Below are 20,997 nucleotides of genomic sequence, written 5' to 3'. Positions count from 1 at the left end.
AGTAGGCTAAAGTGCTGTGCCTACTGTTAGGCCCATTTTATTTGTTTTGTTTTGTTAATTTATTTTTTATTAAAGTATAGCTGAATTACAGTTTTGTGTTAATTACTGCTGTACAGCAAAGTGACTCAGTTATACATATATACACATTCTTTTTCATATTCTTTTCCATTATGGTTTATCACAGAATACTGAATATAGTTTCCTGTGCTATACAGTACAACCTTGTTGTTTAAGGCCCATTTTAGTACTGACGGAACTAAATTACTGGGGAAAATGTTTCTTTTTACGATTATGAGGTTGCACTGACATTTTCCAAATTTATCTAATTGTTTTGTTTTACAATACAGGGTTCTGTTGGCCATGAAGAATTTCTATTATGTTGACCTATTCTAAAACCAGGACTTTTTATACCTTGACATTCCATCCCCTGCCTTAAACCATAATGATGCCAGTGGTGGTGTTTCGGGTATCTCTGAAAAGTTTTGGTGGACAGAGCTGGTAACCTCCTATATCCCATCTTATTAATAAAGTAGCTACCCTCTGTTAAGGGCCTAACTGCAGACTCTGGAGCTAGACTGCCTGAGTTCCAATGTCGGCTCTGTCACTTACTAGTTATGTGGTCTGGAGCAAGTTACTTAACTGCTCTGTGTCTTAGTTTGCTAAGGGAGTCCTCTCCACAGAGTTGTTATGAAGACTAAATTAGTTAACACTAAGTGATTAGAAAAGTACATGGCTCACAGTAAATGCCATGTCTTTACTGTTTCTTCAATGGCTAGGTCCCAGGAACTCCTTTTATTGTTAATGATATATGTATTTCCTCTTTGTCCTTCTCGTCCTCCTCCTTCTTTTAAATAGAAAATGTAGGTGATTTTGGTCCCTGAAATCATCATTTGTACTTACCAATGCTAAAACTCATTCTATTTTGCTACCCCCACCCCCATCAGATCCCTAGAAGTTTGTGCTAGCCTGGCCCCATCAGACTACGTTTTCATCAACTGATTCAAAAATCTGTCTGATGTGAAAATATGCCCATTCTATTTTTTTTCCAAATAACTTTTTATTCACTCATCTCTTGAAGAACTATCCCATCCCCTATTTCCAATATAGAAAATTTTATTATAATAAAATTATGAGTGTCTATCTTCATAAGGTTGATCAGCTTTCTAAATCTGAACAGATTCCATTTCAATTTTCTCTGCTGAAAATTCTCACCTTACAGCTCAGGGAGTCTTGGTTTTGTCCATCTTGCATTTAATGTGTGTTGTGTTGCACATAAACCTCTCAGTGTGTCTGCTGTGCATTCCTGGGTCAGTTATGAATTTTCCGTGTAATGCTAGGGCGGCAGCACCAGGCACCATGTACGAGTTTTCCTGGACATGCATTCTTGTCTAGTGCATGTGTTACAGCCCCGGCTGCTCCCTCCCCTGGGCCTGAGGGAGCTGGGGGAGGAGGCAGCTGCCATTCATTTGACATAATTTCCCCAAAATCCCAAGAGGTGCCATACCAGGTCCTTCTTTTCGGGAAGGCGCACAGCCTCCCAAGCCCCCGGGTGGTCTGTATTTCACAGCTCAACACAAGGTGGTGGTATTTGAAAGGAAAACCCTGGAACCTGATTCTCGGTCCTGGAAGCAATCTCTTCCCCAGCACAGGCCAGGCGGCCAGCTGAGGCTGCTCTTTAGTCATAGTCGGCAAGACTCAGAGTGGAGTGTCCTTGCTTTCCTGTATCAAGGCCTGTCCTTTTTTTAAGTATTTCTGTCGTCCCTCTCTAATTTCCTCCTAGTGCCCATATTCAGGCTCTCATCATCTTTTTTTCTGTCTTGTCAACCTTGTATTAATTCATGTAAATAAAGCTGCATCTTTTTAAAGCGTGCGGTGACAAATGTGAACTAGACATACTGTGGTGATCATTTTGCAGTGTGTACAGATACCAAGTCGTTACGTTGTACAGCTGAAACTAATATAATGTCAATTAAACCTAAATTTTAAAAAGTATATAATTTAATGAATTTTGACAGTTGTATATACCTGTGAAACCACCACTGCAGTCAAGGTATAGAACATTTCCATCATTCCCCAAAGACCTCTCTGTTTCCCTTTTGCAGTCCATCTCTCCATTCACCCCCAGGCAACCAAGGATCTTTTTTGGACTTGCTTGCATTTTGTATAAATGGAATCATATAGTTGTGTGTTCTTTTGTGTCTAGCTAGCTTCTTTCACTCAGCATAAGGATTTGAGATATATCCATGTTATATGCATTCTTTTTTGTGGCAGAATATTTTTTATTAAGATTCCACAGTTTATTTCTCTATTCTCCTGTTGATACACATTTGGGTTGTTTCCAGTTTGGGGCGATTGTGAATAAAGCTGCTGTGAACATTACAAGTCATTATGTGGACATATGGTTTATTCCTGTTGGGTAAATTCCTAGTAATGGAATGGCTGGGATGTATGGTAGATATAGGTTTAACTTTTTTTTTTTTTGCGGTACGCGGGCCTCTCACTGCTGTGGCCTCTCCCGTTGCGGAGCACAGGCTCCAGACACGCAGGCTCAGCGGCCATGGATCACGGGCCCAGCTGCTCCGCGGCATGTGGGATCTTCCCAGACCGGGGCACGAACCCGCGTCCCCTGCATCGGCAGGCGGACTCTCAACCACTGCGCCACCAGGGAAGCCCTGTCAGTCTTTTTAATGTAGCCATTCTAGAGGGTGTGTGGTGGTATCTCATCGTGGTTTTTATTTGCATTTCCATGGTCACTAGCAATGCTGAGCGTGCTTTAAATGCTTACTGGCCATTTGTATATATTCTTTTTTAAAGTGTCTGTTCAAATCTTTGGCCCATTATTTTACTGAGTTTTTACTTTTCTTATTTACTGAGTTGCTAAGAGTTCTTTATGTATTCTGGATACCAGTTCTTTGTCAGATATATGTACTGTGAATATTTTCTCCCATTTCATGACCTGCTTTTTCATTTTCTTTTCAATTTAGATCTAAGATCCATTTGGAGTTAATTTTTGTGTTTTGTGTGAAGTAAGGATTGATATTCTTTTTTTCACCATAGCTATCCAACTGTTTCCTTTTAATGTCTCCTTAATTTCTGATATTGATCATTTGTCCCCTTTCCCCCTTCTTTGATCAGTCTAGCTAGAGTGTTATCAATTTGTTGTTTTAAAAAAATTAAAATAGCTTTTGGCTTTGTTGATATTCTCTATTATCTGTTTTCTGTTTTATTGAGTTTTGCTCTGATATTTATATTCCCTGCCTTCTAATTATTTTGGTATTACTTTGCTCTTCTTTTTCTAGCTTCTTGAGGTAGACCTTAGGTCACTGATTTTAGTCCTTTCTTTTTAAATATAAGCCTTTAAAGCTCTAACTGTCCCTCTGAGCTCTGCTTCAGCTGCAACCTACAAGTTTTGATATGCTGTATTCAGCATATCAAAATGTTTTCTAATTTCCTTTGAGATTCTTCTTTGACTTACGGATTATTTAGAAGTGTGTTTAACTTCCAAATATTTGAGGTGTTCTTAAGTATCTTACTGATTTTGATTTCTAATTTGCCGTGGTCCTAGATGATGCTTTGTATGGTTTTCATTCTGTTAAATTTATTGAGAATTGTTTTATGGCTCAGCATATGGTTTCTCTTGGTTGAATATTGTAAAAAAAAAAAAAAAAAAGAGAAAAAAGTCTTCTGCTCTTTTTTTGTGTTCTATAAATAATAAGATTTAGGTCGTTGATAATGTTTATTTATGATTTTACTGGGTTTTGTATAATTGTTCTATTGCTGAGAGAGGGGTATTAAAATCCCTTGCTATGGCTTTAGACTGTCTCTTTCTTTGTTTAATTTTGTTATTTTTTTACTTCATATATTCTGAAGCTTTGTTATTAGGTACATAATTTTTGATTGTTGTGTTTTGGAGATGAATTGATCTCATTATTATGAAATGGTGGTCACTACCTTTGTTCATACTCTTTGTCTTGAAGTCTATTTCATCTGGTATTAATATTACCCTTTCTGCCCTCTTATGTTTACTGTTTGTATGGTATATCTTTTTCCATCCACTTATTTTTAACTGATCTGTGTCTCTCTATTTAAGGTAAATATTCAATACATCTCCTATTGACAATACATAGTTAGGTCTTGGTTTTTTTTAATATATTCTGATATTCTGTCTTATATTGAAGTATACTGTCCATTGACAATTATTATTGATATGGCTCAATTTATTTAGGTCTGCCATTTTATTATTATTATTTGATTACTTTTTATTTTATTTCATTTTATTATTTTATTTTTGGCTGCGTTGGGTCTTTGTTGCTGTGCGATGGCTTCTCTTGTTGCGGAGCACGGGCTCTAGGCGCACGAGCTTCAGTAGTTGTGGCCCACGGGCTTAGTTGCTCTGCGGCATGTGGGATCTTCCCGGACCAGGGCTCGAACCCCTGTCCCCTGCATTGGCAGGTGGATTCTTAACCACTGTGTCACAAGGGAAGTCCCTATCATTTGTTTTCTATTTAGTCCCTCTGGTTTGTTTTCTTGGTCTTGTTCCCCTCTCTTGCATTCTTTTGGGTTATTCCAGTATTTTTTAGAATTCCATTTTAATTTATCTATTGGCATTTTCTGTGTCTTTAATATTTTAGTGATTGCTCTAGGTATTACAATATACTTCATTATGTGTTCACAGTTCACTTAGAGGTAATATTGTACCATTTCATGAAAAATGTAGAAGTCTTTTAATGATAAGGTCCATCTACCCCTTCCCCTGCTGTTAGAGTTATCTCATGTATTGTATCTTATATATACTATAAACCCACAGTACATTGTTATAGTTTTTAACAGTCATAGGTATTTTAGAGAAATTAAGAGAAAATAATCATCTTTTATGTTTACTCATATAGTATTTATTTCTGATGTTCTTTACTCGTTTCTGAAAATCTGAGTTTCTTTCTAGTATCTCTCTTCAGCCCGAAGAACTTTTATTTAGCATTTTGTATAGAGCAGGCCAGCTGGGGACAAATTCACTTAGTTTTTCTTATTTTAAAGTAAGGCCTCTAGTTCACCTTCATTACTAAAATATATAGAGTTCTAGTTTGACAGTTTCTTTCTTTTAGTACTCACTCCCTTTTGGCTTTTGTAGTTTTTGATAAGCAACTTTTGGTAATTCAAATTATCGTTCCCCTATATGTAACAGGATGGCTTTCAAGGTTTTTCTTTGTGTTTTTCAGTAGTTTGACTCTGATTTGCCAAGGTATGCTTCTCTTTGAATTTATTCTGTCTGGGTTTGCTGAGATTCTTGAATTTATATACTTATGTCTTTCACCAAATATGGGAAAATTTCAGGCATTATTTCTTTTCTCCCCCCGCCCCCTCAAAAAGTATCTGGAGATGTAAGTGCTTTTCTTTCTTTCTTTTTTCCTAGCCATTATTTCTTTGAATATTTTTTTCTCAAGTTTCTCCCTTCTTTCCTTCTGTGATTCCAGCATCTCTATGTTAGGCTTTTAGAAATTGTCCCACAGTTCCATGAAGTTCCATTTATTATTTTCAACATTTTCTTTATCTTATTTTGATTGATTTCTATTAATGTGTCTCTGTGTCCTCAAGTTTACTACTGACTCCTTCCTTTGTCATATCCATTCTTTTCTTAAGTCAATCTAGTGACTTTTAAATTTCAGGCATTGTATTTTTCTGTTCTAAAGTTACCATTTGTTTTATATTTATATTTTCTATTTCTTTCTGGTTTTTTTTTTTTTTTTTTTTTACTCCTTCACCAGTGATGTAAAGGAAAATAGTCTTGTGATTGTTTTAAAAGGTAAAGAGTCTGGTTAGACTCAATTGCACCCTGCCATAATGTAGTGGGTGATGGCTTAGATCTCAGTTCAGTTCTTTACGCCTTGGCTGCATACTTCTTTTACTTTGCCCCACACATACGTGATTCAGGGGTCTGCCAGAGACTCGAACTGAGTTTATATACAGAATTCAGAACTTCAGTCTTCTCTGACCCTTCCTTTTTGGCTTCCCCCTTACTCTTGGTAACCATGGTTATTCTTCTATCCTGTAGACTCCTACTGGTTTTCTTCTACCAGAAAGATGATTTTTCTATTGAATTTTTACTGTGTCTGTGCTGCCAGCACCATGACTGTACTGCCCTTGGGCAAAGCTGCAAACAAAAACAAATGAATCACAGAGAACCCATTCAGTGCTTGTCATTTGCTCCAAGCTTTACCTCCCCTCTAAAACTTGCCCATCCTTGTTGAGTCTTTAAAGACCTCAGCAGTTATCTTTTGTCCAAGGTTGATAGCTGTTCTTTGAAGGAGGATCTATTCATTATGAGCTTACTCCTATATACTTGAAGTGCAGCTCTCACTCTACCTGGAAAATTGCAATGACCTCCTTGATTGATCTTCCTTGCCTATAGTTTTATTTCCTTCCAGTATAATTTCCACTCAGAGCCCAAGTGTTTGAAATAAAATCTTGACCTTGGTCTTATAGGATTGTGTGTAGAGTCTTGGTAATGGCATACATAGTCCTTTATAACCAACTCCTGCCCTCCTGTATACTGCAGTCAGGTGCCTGTTCTCAATCTGGTATGTTTCCATAATTCTGGATTACTTACCCTTTTGTTTCCCTTACTCTCTTCCCCTTGCATAATTCCAGGAAATCTTCACAGACAATTCAGTCCTTTTCCCGATTTTGAGTTAGGCATCCCCTCTGAATCACCCCATAATATTCTCTAGGTCCCTCTGGCATGGGACTTGTGACTTTGTTCTCTGATTTTCTGCTTAGGTGTCTCTACCTGCAAAAGACTGAGCTCCTCAAAGGCTGCAAATCACGACCTATTTCTTTAACTGCCAATATCCTCCCCCTACCTGATTTTACATGCTACCTGATACATACTCAGGGTTTTATTGTTTTTTTGTTTTTAACTGATAGTATTACATTTCTAAGCGTATAAGTTTTTGTATCAGTGCTTCAGTGGATAGCTGATGCGTACACATAGAGTTCCTCTGGAATAGAACAAAGGAATTGGGGCTACCAGTACACTATTCACTGTATACCAGTTGGGGCACGCTTGCTAACCTTGTCTTTTATGCCCCCTAACTATAGGAACTCAGCCCAGCATTTTAAGAAATCCTCATGATTAAAGTCTACATTAAGAAAGGATAAAACAGTAGGATTGCTGAAGCTTGTTAATAGGCAGGCCTCTTCTGCCTTTCTCTTTCCATATGAATGGAAGAGTTCAAATATTTTCAGTGAAGCTGTGTGTGTGTGTGTAAATGGTGAGGAACCCCTGGCAGTTAGCCAGCACCATTCTCCCATACTGAGCACCAGGTGACAGATGCAGAGCCCACAGATCTGTCATGGCTTGTTAGCTGCTAGGGAACCTGGAATGCATTCTCTTCCTTTATACTGTTTCCCATTTATCGGAAGGGATTCCTAGACCTTTACATCCTGCAGAACATGAGTTTGTACCAGAGCTGCTGCTTTGCACCTTGGTATCAGACATTTAGAGCAGGAGCTCTTTCAAAACAAATGAGGTTCTGTTTCCAAAGAACTTCTCAACTTTCATGTGCTGTCTAGTGTCTTGGAATACAGTGCCTTAGCTTCAGCTCCAACTTAAAAAGAAAAGACAAATGCTTAATTTGTTTCTAGTTATGCAAATAAAATGCTCATTTTAAAAGCATATATACATTTATTCAATAATAAATTTATCTTGCGTCTGCTACATACATGCTCTGATAATACAGCCAGAAAGATAGTTACGGTCACTGCCTCATGAAAATTTAGTCTAGTATTACAGAAAATATATAGAATAACTTAAAAAAAATCCAAAAATCTCTGAATTTTTTTAAATGTGTCTTTTTGGCCTTTGGATTTTAAGCACCAGCACTTCATCTATCTTTTTAAATTTAATTAATTAACTTATTTTTGGTTGCATTGGGTCTTTGTTGCTGCATGCGGGCTTTTCTCTAGTTGCGGCGAGTGGAGGCTACTCTCTGTTGTGGTGTGCGGGCTTCTCATTGTGGTGGCTTCTCTTGCTGTGGAGCACGGGCTCTAGGCGCGTGGGCTTCAGCAGTTGTGACATGCAGGCTCTAGAGCGCAGGCTCACTAGTTGTGGTGCACGGGCTTAGCTGCTCTGTGGCATGTGGGACCTTCCCGGACCAGGGCTTGAACCCGTGTCGCCTGCATTGGCAGGCAGATTCTTAACCACTGTGCCACGAGGGAAGTCCAACACTTCATCTATTTTCATTTCAAAACCCTCAACACTCTTGCTCCCTTGTCCTTCATTTCCCCACGGGGCAAATTTCCAATTCCTGAGCATCTAATCATCAACCTATGTAATGTTTGGCTCTGGCCTGAAAAGAAACTATTTAGAATGCTAATTTTAATCCCAAGGAACTTGTTCTACTTTATATGTTTGAGATTCTGAATTCTCCACACCTATGAAATACTAATTATTAAGTTACAGAGGTATTTCCCAGTAAATTAATAGACTTACTCATTTTATAGTTTAATGAGGGAGTATTAAAACATGAGCTGTACCTTATTTATAATTGCAGAAAAAGTGATAAACATCTAAATGCCATCAATAAGAGACTAGTTAAATAAATAATGTAGATCCATACAATGGAATGCTATGAACCCGTTAAAATAATTTGTTAACATAAAAAGAAAACTAATAAACATGGAAAGAGTCACAACAAATTGTTGAGTGGGGAAAAGCAGCAAATAATGGTACAGAGTAGGATATTTTGTTTCCATTTAGGTAAAATTGGATACATGTGTATGTCTATGCACTCTATCTGTAAGGATTCAATCAATGTATTTCTTCAATTCCTACTGTGTAAGAGGCGCTTAATAAATACATTGTGATAGATGTCTGTGTCTAGGGGGAAATCCAGATAATACATATAAATTGTATCATACGTATTTGTGGGGGAACGTAATTGCTTTACTGAAAGTACTTTTTTCCTCATCTCTAGAATAATGAACTACAAAGCAGGTTGGACTATTTAATAGAAACCCAGCCCAAGACTGAAGTGGAAACCAGAGAGGTTGGAGTGGGCTGTGATCTTCTACCCAGGTATTTAAGAATTTCCTGGTTTTCCAACTCAAATTCCCCTTTGACTTAAGAAAATACTTTCCTGGGCTGTTATTCCCAGAATTGCACTCTCTCTAAAGTACTTCTGCAAAGAAAAGTCGTGGCTGCTGAGGGTCTGACTGGCTTCTGCAGAGTGGGGAGATTGTGCAGGGCACAAGGGGTGGAGAAGGAGAGACCTGGGGAAGCCACTTCAGAGAGAGATGGGCCCTATCAGCGAATGCATGCATCTGGTCCTTCATTTATTCATTCATTTGCTCATTCAACAAATACCTGTTGAGTACCTTCCCTGTGCCAGACAGTGATGATAGAGAGAGGAATGAGATTGGGTTCCTGCCCCAGAGTGCAGTCTGCAAGAGAAGTCAGACAGGCAGGCAGACATTTTCAATGATGTGCTTTAGTAACAGAGGAGGGAGGCTCTAAACCTTGAACAAGATCTGTCTGTTCCCCAGTACTGTAACAGAGTGTTGTCAAGCATTGGACCAGATTCAGAAATACATGATCCGCTTCAGTCATGAGCAGATAAACAGTAACTATAACCTGGTTTGTTCAGTTGCATTTCTGAGCTAGAGGACAGAGCCATGTGTTATTAAGCTGCTCACAAGCCCAGTACCTGGGTCTCTCCATAGTCAGATCAGCGAGACCCAGTAACCAACCCACTGTCTCTAGGTGCTCAAAACTGTGCTTGGCCCAAACAGGACAGAAAACAAGTTTATAACAAGGCCACTGATGGTACATAGCTTGTGACTGAGGTAACCAAAGTCACAAAGGGCCTCATACGCTGTGCGTGGGAAGGTGTATTTTTATGTGACTAGGGGCATTTGTGTGTGTGTCATGTTAGACATTAGTAGGTCAGAAAAATGTAGGCTCCGGGCCTTGAATGGTTACATGGGTGGGAAACAGGGATGAGCTGATCGCCAGACTGGGCTGTAGAAGACCTGGTTCTCATCTTTGAGGTTAGTAGTCGCAGGATGTGTTCAGGCTGGTCTCTCTTTGCTGAGGCCTCTGTTTCCCAATCTGTTAAGTCAGTTGACTAGGTGACTTCTCAGCTCTAACCAGCTCTAACATTGAGGAACAATGTCTCATCTCCTTCCCTATTTTATTCATTACTGATGTCTTTTTTGTTCATTAAAGTGAGCCACTTGCCATTCTCAAAGTATTTACCAAAAGCAGGATTAAGCTTTTTTTTTTTTGACATTATTCTCATTTATGGTGCTTGCTTTTTGGTAAAAACAAGGCTATTTTATCATTCTGATGTCATTAACAGAAAATGTTTATTTAAAAAAAGAAGGAAAAAGAATGTGTAAATAGACTCCAGGTCTCATCAATGCAGGGGACAAAGTAATTGATAAAAATAGGACCCAAAAGAATGACTGATCATGTCCAGGCACAACTTTTAAAATATAAATAGTTTGGCTATTTTCCTCCTTTTTTATTCTTCAAGAACCAAGTGGTTTAGTTCCCTCTAATTGCCCACATAATAAATCTTATTTGGTTAAGACGGGTACAAAACTACGTCTGAAACCAATAAATTGTTTGTATTCTAATTCCCACATTTTGGCTTAAAGCAAGGTTTTCAATTTGTATGCCGAGGGATAGCCTGAAGCAAACTTTTACGGCTAAGTTATGAAACCACAAAGTGGTTTTCATAATGGAAGTGCTGACAGACCCTTAACTTACGGCCACGCTGAACTTGGAAGCCACTTTAGTATCTAAAAGCAGCTTTTCCATAAATGTAACATTTGGTTTCCCCCAGGATCCATCTTAGCACTTTTAACTACCTGGGTCAATCAGCAGAGGAAATGAAAACTACGTATCCACATTTCCGAAAAGGCAAAGTAATATTTCATTTGTTTCCTAACAAATATTTATGAAGTGCCTACTATGTGACAGACGCTGTGCACGTCTGGGTGGCGAGGAGCACAGCATCTTGAGAGGTGATTCAGGCAGTGGTTTTCCACCTGTGCTTTTTGGAACTGCGTGCTCTGTGCTAGGGCTCCGGGAGGGGCCTCCAGGGCTGAGGAGGTGAGCAAGGACCTGGCCTGTGGGGGACCTTCCCCCCTCAAAAAAACAACCTGACAAACTCAGCTTTTAGTGTGTTTTATATGTTAGATTCCAAGTAAGATTTTGCTTGAATAAAAGAGCTCTGTGGTCAAAATCAAATTAGAACCCCCTGACCTAGTTTAATCTCCCTGTTTTAGAGACACCAAAATTGAGGCCCAGAGAGAGAAAGGGATTCACTAGAAGCCACACAGCCAGGATTTGAACCATACCTTTGGAGTCCTGGTATGGTACATCTGTAGTTTTAAAATACTCAATAGAGAGCTGCTAAATTGTGTCACGTCTGTTCTAATACAATTCCTGGTCCTCACCTGGACTTCAGACTTGCATCTAACTAATAAGAAGATTCCACGGTGTTTTCCAGAATATTTTAAAAACAGGCTCCAGAAAAGTAATGAATTTAAGCCTCAGTTATGCAGATGAGTTTTGTTCTTACTCCCCTGTTCTCCTGCAGAGAACTTGGCAGTGCAGTCCAGTTGGGAAGGCTCAGGCTGTGGGTTCCCTGCCCAGTCAGCTGCTGGGCAAGTTACTCAGTCTCTCTTAAACCTCTGTGATTTCATCCTTAAAATGGGAATGAAGATGACAATATCAAATCTTATAGGGCTGTGAAGAGGATTAAATGAAAACACGTATATAAAGCATTTAGCATGGTAACTGGACCAAAGTTAGGAACTTAATAAATAATAGCTAGTATCCCTATTATCCAAATCAAAACTCTGATTTTACACGTAAGACACTGGATCAAGTATTTTTTAAAAATTTTATTGGAATATAGTTGATTTACAATGTTGTGTTAATTTCAGGTGTACAGCAGTTATATATACATATATTCATTCTTTTTCAGATTCTCTTCTCATACAGGTTATCACATAATATGGAGTAGAGTACTCTGTGCTATATAGTAGGTCCTTGTTGGTTATCTGTCTTACATGTAGTAGTGTGTGTATGTTCATCCCAAGATCCTGATTTATCCCTTCTGCCCACATTTCCCTTTTGGTAACCATAAGTTTTCAATATCTGTAAGTCTGTTTCTGTTTTGTAAATAAGTTCATCTGTATCATTTTTAAAAATTAGATTCCACATGAGTGATATCATATATTTGTCTTTCTCTGACTTCACTTAGTATGAAAATCTCTAGGTCCATCCATGTTGCTGCAAATGGCATAGGTTCATTCTTTTTTATGGCTGAGTAATATTCCATTGTATATATGTACCACACCTTCTTTATCCATTCCTCTGTTGATGAACATTTAGGTTGCTTCCATGTCTTGGCTGTTGTAAATAGTGCTGCAATGAACACTGGGGTGCACATATCTTTTTGAATTATGGTTTTCTCCAGATATATGCCCAGGAGTGGGATTGCTGGGTCATATGGTAGTCCTATTTTTAGTTTTGTAAGGAATGTCCATACTGTTTTCTATAGTGGTTGTACCAATTTACATTCCCACCAACACAGTGTAGGAGGATTTCCTTTCCTCCACACTCTCTTCAGCATTTATTGTTCGTACACGTTGATGATGGCCATTCTGACTGGTGTGAAATGTCACTGTAGTTTTGATTTGCATTTCTCTGACAATTAGTGATCACATGAGTGATCTTTTCATGTGCTTTTTGGCCATCTGTCTGTCTTCTTTGGAGAAATGTCTATTTAGGTCTTCTCGTTTTTTGATTGGGTTGTTTTTTTTGACACAGAGTTGCATGAGCCGTTTGTATATTTTGGAGATTAATCCCTTGTCGGTTGCTTTGTTTGCAAATATTTTCTCCCATTCTGTGGGTTGTCTTTTCATTTTGTTCATGGTTTCCTTTGCTGTGCAGAAGCTTTTAAGTTTAATTTGGTCTCATTTGTTTATTTTTTTAAATTTTCATTACTCTAGGAGGTAGATCCAAAAAGATATTGCTGTGATTTACGATTTAGAGTGTTCTGCCTGTGTTTTCCTCTAAGAGTTTTATAGTGTCCAGCCTTACATTTAGGTCTTTGATCCATTTTGGGTTTATTTTTGTGTATGGTGTTAGAGAGTGTTCTAATTTCATTCTTTTACATGTAGCTGTCCAGTTTTCCCAGCACCACTTACTGAAGAGACTGTCTTTTTCTCCACTATACATTCTTGCTTCCTTTTCATAGGTTAGTTGACCATAGGTGTGTGGGTTTATTTCTAGGCTTTCTATCCTGTTCCAGACACTGTATCAAATATAAGTAAATTTGAGTGTGCTATGACATTAACTTATTTATTCTGGTGGCTGTTAAGTGATTTCATTAAATGGATTGATAGCTTAATCAAGTGGATAGTGCTTCAGTATGTATGGAGCTCTTCAATTAAACTATTAGTGGTTTGGAACCCTCTGGACACTCTGGAAGCCCCAGTGATTGATGAGGTCTCTGTCAGCTGTGACATCAGAGGCATCCCAGTGTGTTCCAGGCACTGGGCACAAAGCCCAGTACTCCTGTAAAGCAGTATGGCACCTACGACCCATTTCTCCATATACCTGCAAGTCTTACATGGTATGCTACTGCTAATAGCATTTGACTTACAATTAGAGCTGCTCTATTTTTATGTGCTCCTGAAAAACTTTGAAATCAGCCTTTTCTTATAGAGCCATTAAGCCCCTTGTATTACCCTGTCCCCTTCCCTAACCACTTTCCCTGTCCCTGCCAGCACTGTGCACTCCTGTGGACCTACTCTAGCATTTTCCTGATGCTCAATAAACATTCACTGGCAGAATGAATGACAGGTCCACACCAAGTGAGAAAGGACTTTAAAGAGGCAATTCTTGCTTACGTTTTGCTTCTTAGTGTTTATTCTCTCTCTCCTCACTAGAAGGTAAGCTCCATGAGGGCAGGGATTTACATCTATGTCACTAACTGCAGTCTTCCTGGGACTGACTTAAGAGCAGGGCCTCACACCAGGCAGGCCCTCAATCAATATTTGTTGAATGGAGCCATCTCACTGTAGCATTTGATGGTTCTTCCTAAGCAGAAGAATATCTGCTTCCTGTGGGACTCTCCTCTCCTGGTTCCTTCCCTACTTCCCTGGTCTGTCCTCCATCTTCTTGGATGGCTCCTCTTTCTGCTCCCAGATCCCCACCTTGGTTGCTCCTAAGGGTTCTATCTTGGCAGCACTTGTTCCTGCAAAGATGGCATCCAGTCTCATGGAGTTACCTCTTTCTTCCCTGTGGCTGCGCTGTCAGGTAGTTCAGACCTCTCTCTTGCATACAAGTCCTCATTCCTGGCCGCCTGCTGGGCCCCACTTGATCTTCATACCCACCCTATCCATAGCTGAATACATCATTTTTTCCCATCAAAGTCAGATCCTCTAGTTGTGGTTAAGAGCGGTGGCTTGGAAATTAGACCTGGGTCTGGGTCCTGGATCTGCCTCTTGCTATATCTATAGCTTTGGACAAATCTCTAACCCTTTGAATCTATTTCCTTACCAAGAATGGAAGATAGATTTTGACAGTAATTCCTCCTTAAACTTGCTGAGATGATTAAGATAGATACAGGCATAAATTGCCCAGTGTAGTGACCACGTTTGCATATTTCTGTTGATGCCGCCACCACTGCTCCTGTTGCCTAAGCTCAGTATTCTGCAGTCACCTTTGAGCCATGAGTTGCTTTGTCCTGGAATCACTCACTCGTACGGGGCTGGCTTTTTCCTTCGTGACTTGCTTCACACCTCTCCACTCCCACTGCACCAGCCTCCTGGAGACCAGTGTTCTAAGCTACTCAGTCCCATCCCTGCCTCCAGTTTCTTCTCAAATTCTCCCCCTCCTTCATCTCATCTTTGTGTTGCATAGACTTCTGGAAAGCAAGGAGGGAAGAGGTGCGAAGGCACTCAACCATGATTTCAGGGGCTTTTAAACACCTATTTAAAAGAGAAACTCGAGTTTGATTTGGAAAGTTCAATATATATTAATCAAAGCCATTGAGAGCAATTTTAGGTCAGCTAGCCTTCATTTAAAGAGAAAAGTGGAAAACAAAATATTGAACACCAAAAAAAAAAAAGATTTCTTTCTCTCGCTCCTTAGTGAAACTCAGTTTCCAGCGAACTCATAAATTATGTCTTAATAGGTACAATTTAATGAAAAATATTCCTTGTTGTCTTAAGTGCCCAGTGCATAGTAAGGGCTTTAAAATGCCTACGTTTTCATATTTCTGTTGTAAAACCCAAAACACAAAGTAGCTTTCTGTCAAAGCTTTATTTGCTGCCTCTGCTATTGTTTCCCCCAAGGGAACTGCCCCTTTATGGATTAATAAAAGGTTAACAATAGCCTTAATGTGGCTAGGAAATGGCTGAATTTTCATTCTGGGGTTGAAATTATTTGTGTTCTTAAAAACCCATTGTTTCCTAGTGCTCAACTAAATAAAATACCTCACTTCTTTTTGAAAGGGAGGATATGAGAGCCTGTTTTTGAAACCAGAGGGTTCATCTTTATCAATATTTCTGAATTTTATGGGCTTTCAGGATAGTGTCACCAGAGACTATTTCTGTTCTGTGGCATCTGCACAGGAGTTGGCACAGATTGCCATCTGGCTCCTGCCCCTGGCACTCCACTAAATTACCTGGTCAGGCCACTGAAGAGCCCTGAATTGACAAATCTTGCGGATTCCTCTGTGCCAGGTGAAGGTGACACTGACTCCTTGAAATCCGTCGTCCTCTGGTTCCCTGTGTCATCCATCTGTGTAGTGATAGTTCTGTGCCTGGCCTGAGTGAGCTGCTGAGGTCATGAAGATAAGCAAGATATGGTTTTCACGCTTCATGAAATTATAACTAGCAGAGAATGTATATAGACCAGTGGGTGCAATGAGATGCTTCCAGTAGTGTGTCACAAGCCTCTGTGACAGTCATTTTCAAGGGGAGGAAAGCATGGAAGAAATATTGAATCTCTTGGGGAGAGACATGTGAAGTTTAACATTCCCCCCAAGCTTCTAATACACCCTATTAAGAAGTTGTCTCCCAACCATAGTTGAAAATCACTTCAGGGTAATGGGAGGTATTACTGATGGGAAAGTTTAGCAAAAGTGAACCTTGTGTAAGCAGAAAATTGAGAAGTGCTGCTCAAGGAAACAGAGCACACAGAAAGGAATGATTGATAATTTCTATCACTGCTGCAGGGAATTGGGGAGACTGTCACAGAGGAGGTGATGTTTGGTTTGAATCTTGGAATATAGGCAGGAATTCATCAGATCAACTTGATGAGGGAAGCATTCAAGGCAGAGGGGACAGGTGAGGATGGCAGAGCTGAGAGGCAGTGTGTAAATGAGAGCTGTGTTTCTTAGCAAGGCCAGGCAGGAGATATAACAGTAGAAGGTGGAGGCCTTTACACCCTGCAGAGGAGTTTAGACTCCATCCAGGAAGCAAGGGGGAGACTTTGGAAAGTTTTAAGAACAGTAATATGGACTTCCCTGGTGGCACAGTGGTTAAGAATCTGCCTGCCAATGCAGGAGACACGGGTTCGAGCCCTGGTCCGGGAAGATCCCACATGCCATGGAGCAGCTAAACCTGTGCGCCACAACTACTGCGCCTGTGCTCTAGAGCCCATGAGCCACAACTACTGAAGCCCACGTGCCTAGAGCCCATGCTCCACAAGAGAAGCCACCGCAATGAGAAGCCCACGCACCGCAACGAAGAGTAGCCCCCGCTCACCACAGCTAGAGAAGGCCTGCGTGTAGCAATGAAGACCAACGCAGCCAAAAATAATAAATTTGTTAAAAGAAAAGAGAACAGTAATATGCTCCGATTGTCCTTTTAGGAAAACATCTGTGACTGCAAAATGGATATGGGCTAAACCTGCAAGTAATGTAAATCATTTCTGCCCATTATAGTCAAGTGGCCTACCAAACTGTAAGGGAGGCTAGGAAAGGTAGTTATGTGTCTAGGCAGAAAAAGAAATGGGATATTTTCTCCATCTTAGTCACCAAATCCCATTAATTCTGCCTCCCAAATATCATCTCAACCTTTCCGTGCTTCTTCATCTACAGTGCTACTTTCAGAGTTTGAGTTCTCATGGTCTCTCTCACCTCCTAAATAGCAAAACTCTCCTAATTCACCTCCTGCCTCCAGACTAACGCCTCTGCAATCAACCAACCCTCAGCGGTGCCAAGGGATCTTGCTAGAATAAAAATAGGAACATATCCTGCCCCTCCTTAAAAACCTTAGTGGCTCGCTGTCCCCTTCTGAACCCCTTAGCAGGGCACACAGGGCCCTGCTTCCCCACCCCGACCTCATCTTCTGCCACTTCATCATGAACTCTTTGCTTCAGTCCTGCCAAGCGTGTCTCCTTTCCACACCATGGCCTCTGTGTTCACCCTTCTTTGCCTTTGCCCGTACTGTCCATCTGCCTGGAATTCCCATCTCCTCCTCACCCACCTGAGGAATGCCTAGGCATCCTTCAGGAGTCACCTTCCCTGGGCCAGTTTCCTCCCAGTGAAGCTAACTTGTTCTGCTATCACTTTGCCCATATGTTCGCTCTTGTATTGCTCAGGGTCCTGGCAGAAAGGGAAACAGAAGAGACTTTAAATGAAGGGACTGTAAAAATTTGAGGGCTGCTTTTAGGGAAATAAAAAATGGACACTGGCTTGCTCTGGAGCTATTTCCAGCCTGGGCCTGAAGAGGTGGGGAGAGAAAGCTGGTAGAAGAGATGAAGGGGTGAGCTGGAGCATGGCCTTTGCTAAAGGAATGTAGCCAACTACCAAGCTGCAGACTGATGAGAGGGAACAGATGTCCTGGCCTCCCTGTCCTCCATTCTCTCATCCCTTGATCTCCCAATTGGTCCAAACCAACCGGAAGGTAAAGGCTGAGGGAGCCCACTGATGCTGACCTTCAGGTAAGCTTCCCAGGGCACAGGGTGGGGTGGAGAAAGGGGGATGGATCTGAACAGGCAAATGCAGAGTATCCAGTATAGCTTTTTATGTCTTTATGTATTACCTAACACATTGCAACTGTTTAAATACATATCTTTCCTGCCTAATTGTGAGTTCCTTGAATGCATTTTTTTTTTTATTTTTCTGAATCATGGATACCTAGTATAACCTTTAAAAGTTGCTAAAAATAATGGCTGGCTCCAGGTAGGGGGATCAATATGGTGAAGGAAACTCACCTTCTCCCACAAAAACACTATAAATACACCTACAAGTGGAACGAGTCACAAACATCTACTAAATAATGAAAGAAGACCTCAGACTTCTGAAAGGGCTAGAAAACCTCCACATAACCAGGTAGGACAAAAGGAAAAAGGAAAAGAAAGCACTGGGATGGGGCCTGCGTCCAGGAAGGCAGCTGTGAAGAAGGAAAGGTTCCCACACCTGTTCCTCACAGCAGGGGGACCAGCCTGGATGGGCAGGGGGAGCTTCAGAGCCTAGGAGGAGAGCACAGTAACAAGTTTGTGGGAGGCAAAAGAGAGAGTAACCTGCACAGAAGGTTGGCACTGCCACCCTGTGCTCCCCAGCCTGAGACACTCGTCGGTCAGTGTGGGCAGGGGCTGGGTGCTATAGCTCAGGCTCTGGAGGTCAGACCCAGGGAGAGGACCAGGGTTGGCTGTGTAGAAACAGCCTGAAGAGGCTGGACTGTGGCAACTGAGGGTGTATTCGGAAGAAGCCTGGGCCTGCCAGAGGCAAAGTGCCATTGTTGGGGGACACATAGGGAGAGGGTGGGACCACCACAAGAGCTTCTTTCCCTGTCAGCACTCCCAGGCAACAGGACACTACCTATAGGAGCTCCAGGGGCAGGCCATAATGATCAAGGGACCAATCCAAGAGGAAGACGTAATTGTAAATATATATGCACCCAACACAGGAGCACCTCAATATATAAGGCAAGAATCTCAATATAGAAGGGAAATACAGCCATAAAAGGAGAAATCAACAGTACCACACTAATAGTAGGGGACTTTAACACCCAACTTTCATCAGTGGACAGATCATCCAGACAGAAAATCAATAAGGAAACACAAGCTTTAAATGCCACAACAGACTAGATAGACTTAATTGATATTTATAGGACATCCATCCAAAAGCAGCAGAATATACTTTCTTAAGTGTACATGGAACATTCTCTGGGACTGATCACATGCTGGGCCACAAAGCGAGCCTTAGTAAATTTAAGAAAATTGAAATCATATCAAGCATCTTTTCTGACCACAACACTGTAAGATTAGAAATGAATTACAGGGAAAAAAAAGGTAAAAACACAAACACATGAAGGCTAAACAATATGTTACTAAACAACCAATGGATCACTGAAGAAATAAAAAATACCTACAGACAAATTACAATGAAAACACGACTATCCAAAACCTATGGGATGCAGCAAAAGGAGTTCTAAGAGGGAAGTTTATAGCAACACAATCTTCTTAACTTAGGAAATAAGAAAATTCTCAAACGACCTAACCTTACACCTAAAGCAACTACAGAAAGAAGAAAACCCAAAGTTAGTAGAAGGAAAGAAATCATAAAGATCAGAGCAGAAATAAATAGAGATGAAGAAAACAAGAAAAGATCAATGAAACTAAAAGCTGGTTCTTTGAAAAGATAAACAAAATTGATAAACCTTTAGCCAGAGTCATCAAGTAAAAAAGGGAGAGGGCTCAAATCAATAAAATTAGAAATGAAAAAGAAGACACCATGGAAAGGATACAAAGAGATCATAAGAGACATACAGAGGATCATAAGAGACTACTACAAACAGCTATACGTCAATAAAATGGACACCCTAGAAAAAATGGACAAGTTCTTAGAAACATACAACGTTCCGAAACTGAACCAAGAAGAAACAGAAAATACAGACCAGTCACAAGTACTGAAATTATGGCTTCACAGGTGAATTCCATCAAATATTTAGAGAAGAGCTAACACCTACCTTCTGAAACTCTTCCAAAAAACTGCAGAGGAAGGAACACTGCCAAGGTCATTCTATGAGGCCACCATCACCCTGAAACCAGACAAAAAAAGAAAATTATAGGGCAATTATCACTGATGAACATAAATGCAAAAATCAACAAAAATACTAGTAAGCCGAACCCAACAACACATTAAAAGGATCATACACCATGATCAGGTGGGGTTTATCCCAGTGATGCAAGGATTCCTCAATATCCGCAAATCAATCAGTGTGATACACAACAAAATGAAGAATAAAAACCATATGATCATTTCAATAGATGCAGAAAAAGCTTTTGACAAAATTCAACACCCATTTACGATAAAAACTTTCCAGAAACTGGGCATAGAGGGAACCTACCTCAACATAATAAAGGCCATATATGACAAACCCAGGGCTAACATCATTCTCAATGGTGCAAAGTTCCCTCTGAGATCAGGAACAAAGCAAGGATGTCCACTCTTGCCACTTTTATTCAGTATGGTTTTGGAAGTCCTAGCCATGGCAGTCAGAGAAGAAAAAGAAATAAAAGGAATCCAAGTTGGAAAAGAAGTAAAACTGTCACTGTCTGCAGATGACATGATACTATATATAGAAAATTGTAAAGATGCCACCAGAAAACTACTAGAGATCATCAATGAATTTGGTAAAGTTGCAGGATACAAAATTAACACACAGAAATCTCTTGCATTCCTATACACTAACAACAAAAGATCGGAAAGAGAAATTAACACATTATTGACAGGGGATTTTTTTTTTTTTTTTTTTTTTTTGCAGTACGTGGGCCTCTCACTGTTGTGGCCTCTGCCGTTGCAGAGCACAGGCTCCGGATGCGCAGGCTCAGCGGCCATGGCTCATGGGCCTAGTCGCTCTGCAGCATGTGGGATCTTCCCAGACCGGGACACGAACCCACGTCCCCTGCATCGGCAGGCGGACTCTCAACCACTGCGCCACCAGGGAAGCCCGGATTTTTGT

At 40.4% G+C, this 20,997-nt stretch overlaps 1 protein-coding gene and 1 long non-coding RNA gene across 7 annotated transcripts in view; one reads left to right on the top strand and one right to left on the bottom strand.

Annotated features, from left to right (window-relative positions):
- Positions 1-20,997, bottom strand: part of LOC115864787 (uncharacterized) — a 75,254-nt gene that overhangs the window by 24,476 nt on the left and 29,781 nt on the right. For both annotated transcript variants that reach the window (XR_004044126.2, XR_009562986.2), the window contains exon 2: positions 20,002-20,073. This is a non-coding gene — a long non-coding RNA (uncharacterized lncRNA). The remainder of the gene's footprint in view (positions 1-20,001; positions 20,074-20,997) is intronic.
- Positions 1-20,997, top strand: part of MYZAP (myocardial zonula adherens protein) — a 139,298-nt gene that overhangs the window by 112,154 nt on the left and 6,147 nt on the right. For all 5 annotated transcript variants that reach the window (XM_060294212.2, XM_060294210.2, XM_060294211.2 and 2 more), the window contains one exon: positions 8,973-9,073. In XM_060294212.2, the coding sequence (XP_060150195.1) occupies positions 8,973-9,073 (101 nt within the window). The remainder of the gene's footprint in view (positions 1-8,972; positions 9,074-20,997) is intronic.

The sequence above is a fragment of the Globicephala melas genome, chromosome 2 (genome assembly GCF_963455315.2).
Source record: "Globicephala melas chromosome 2, mGloMel1.2, whole genome shotgun sequence".
Taxonomy (NCBI): Eukaryota; Metazoa; Chordata; class Mammalia; order Artiodactyla; family Delphinidae; genus Globicephala; species Globicephala melas.
Note: the sequence above shows the minus strand (reverse complement) of the source record. Positions and strands in the feature narration are given on the sequence as shown.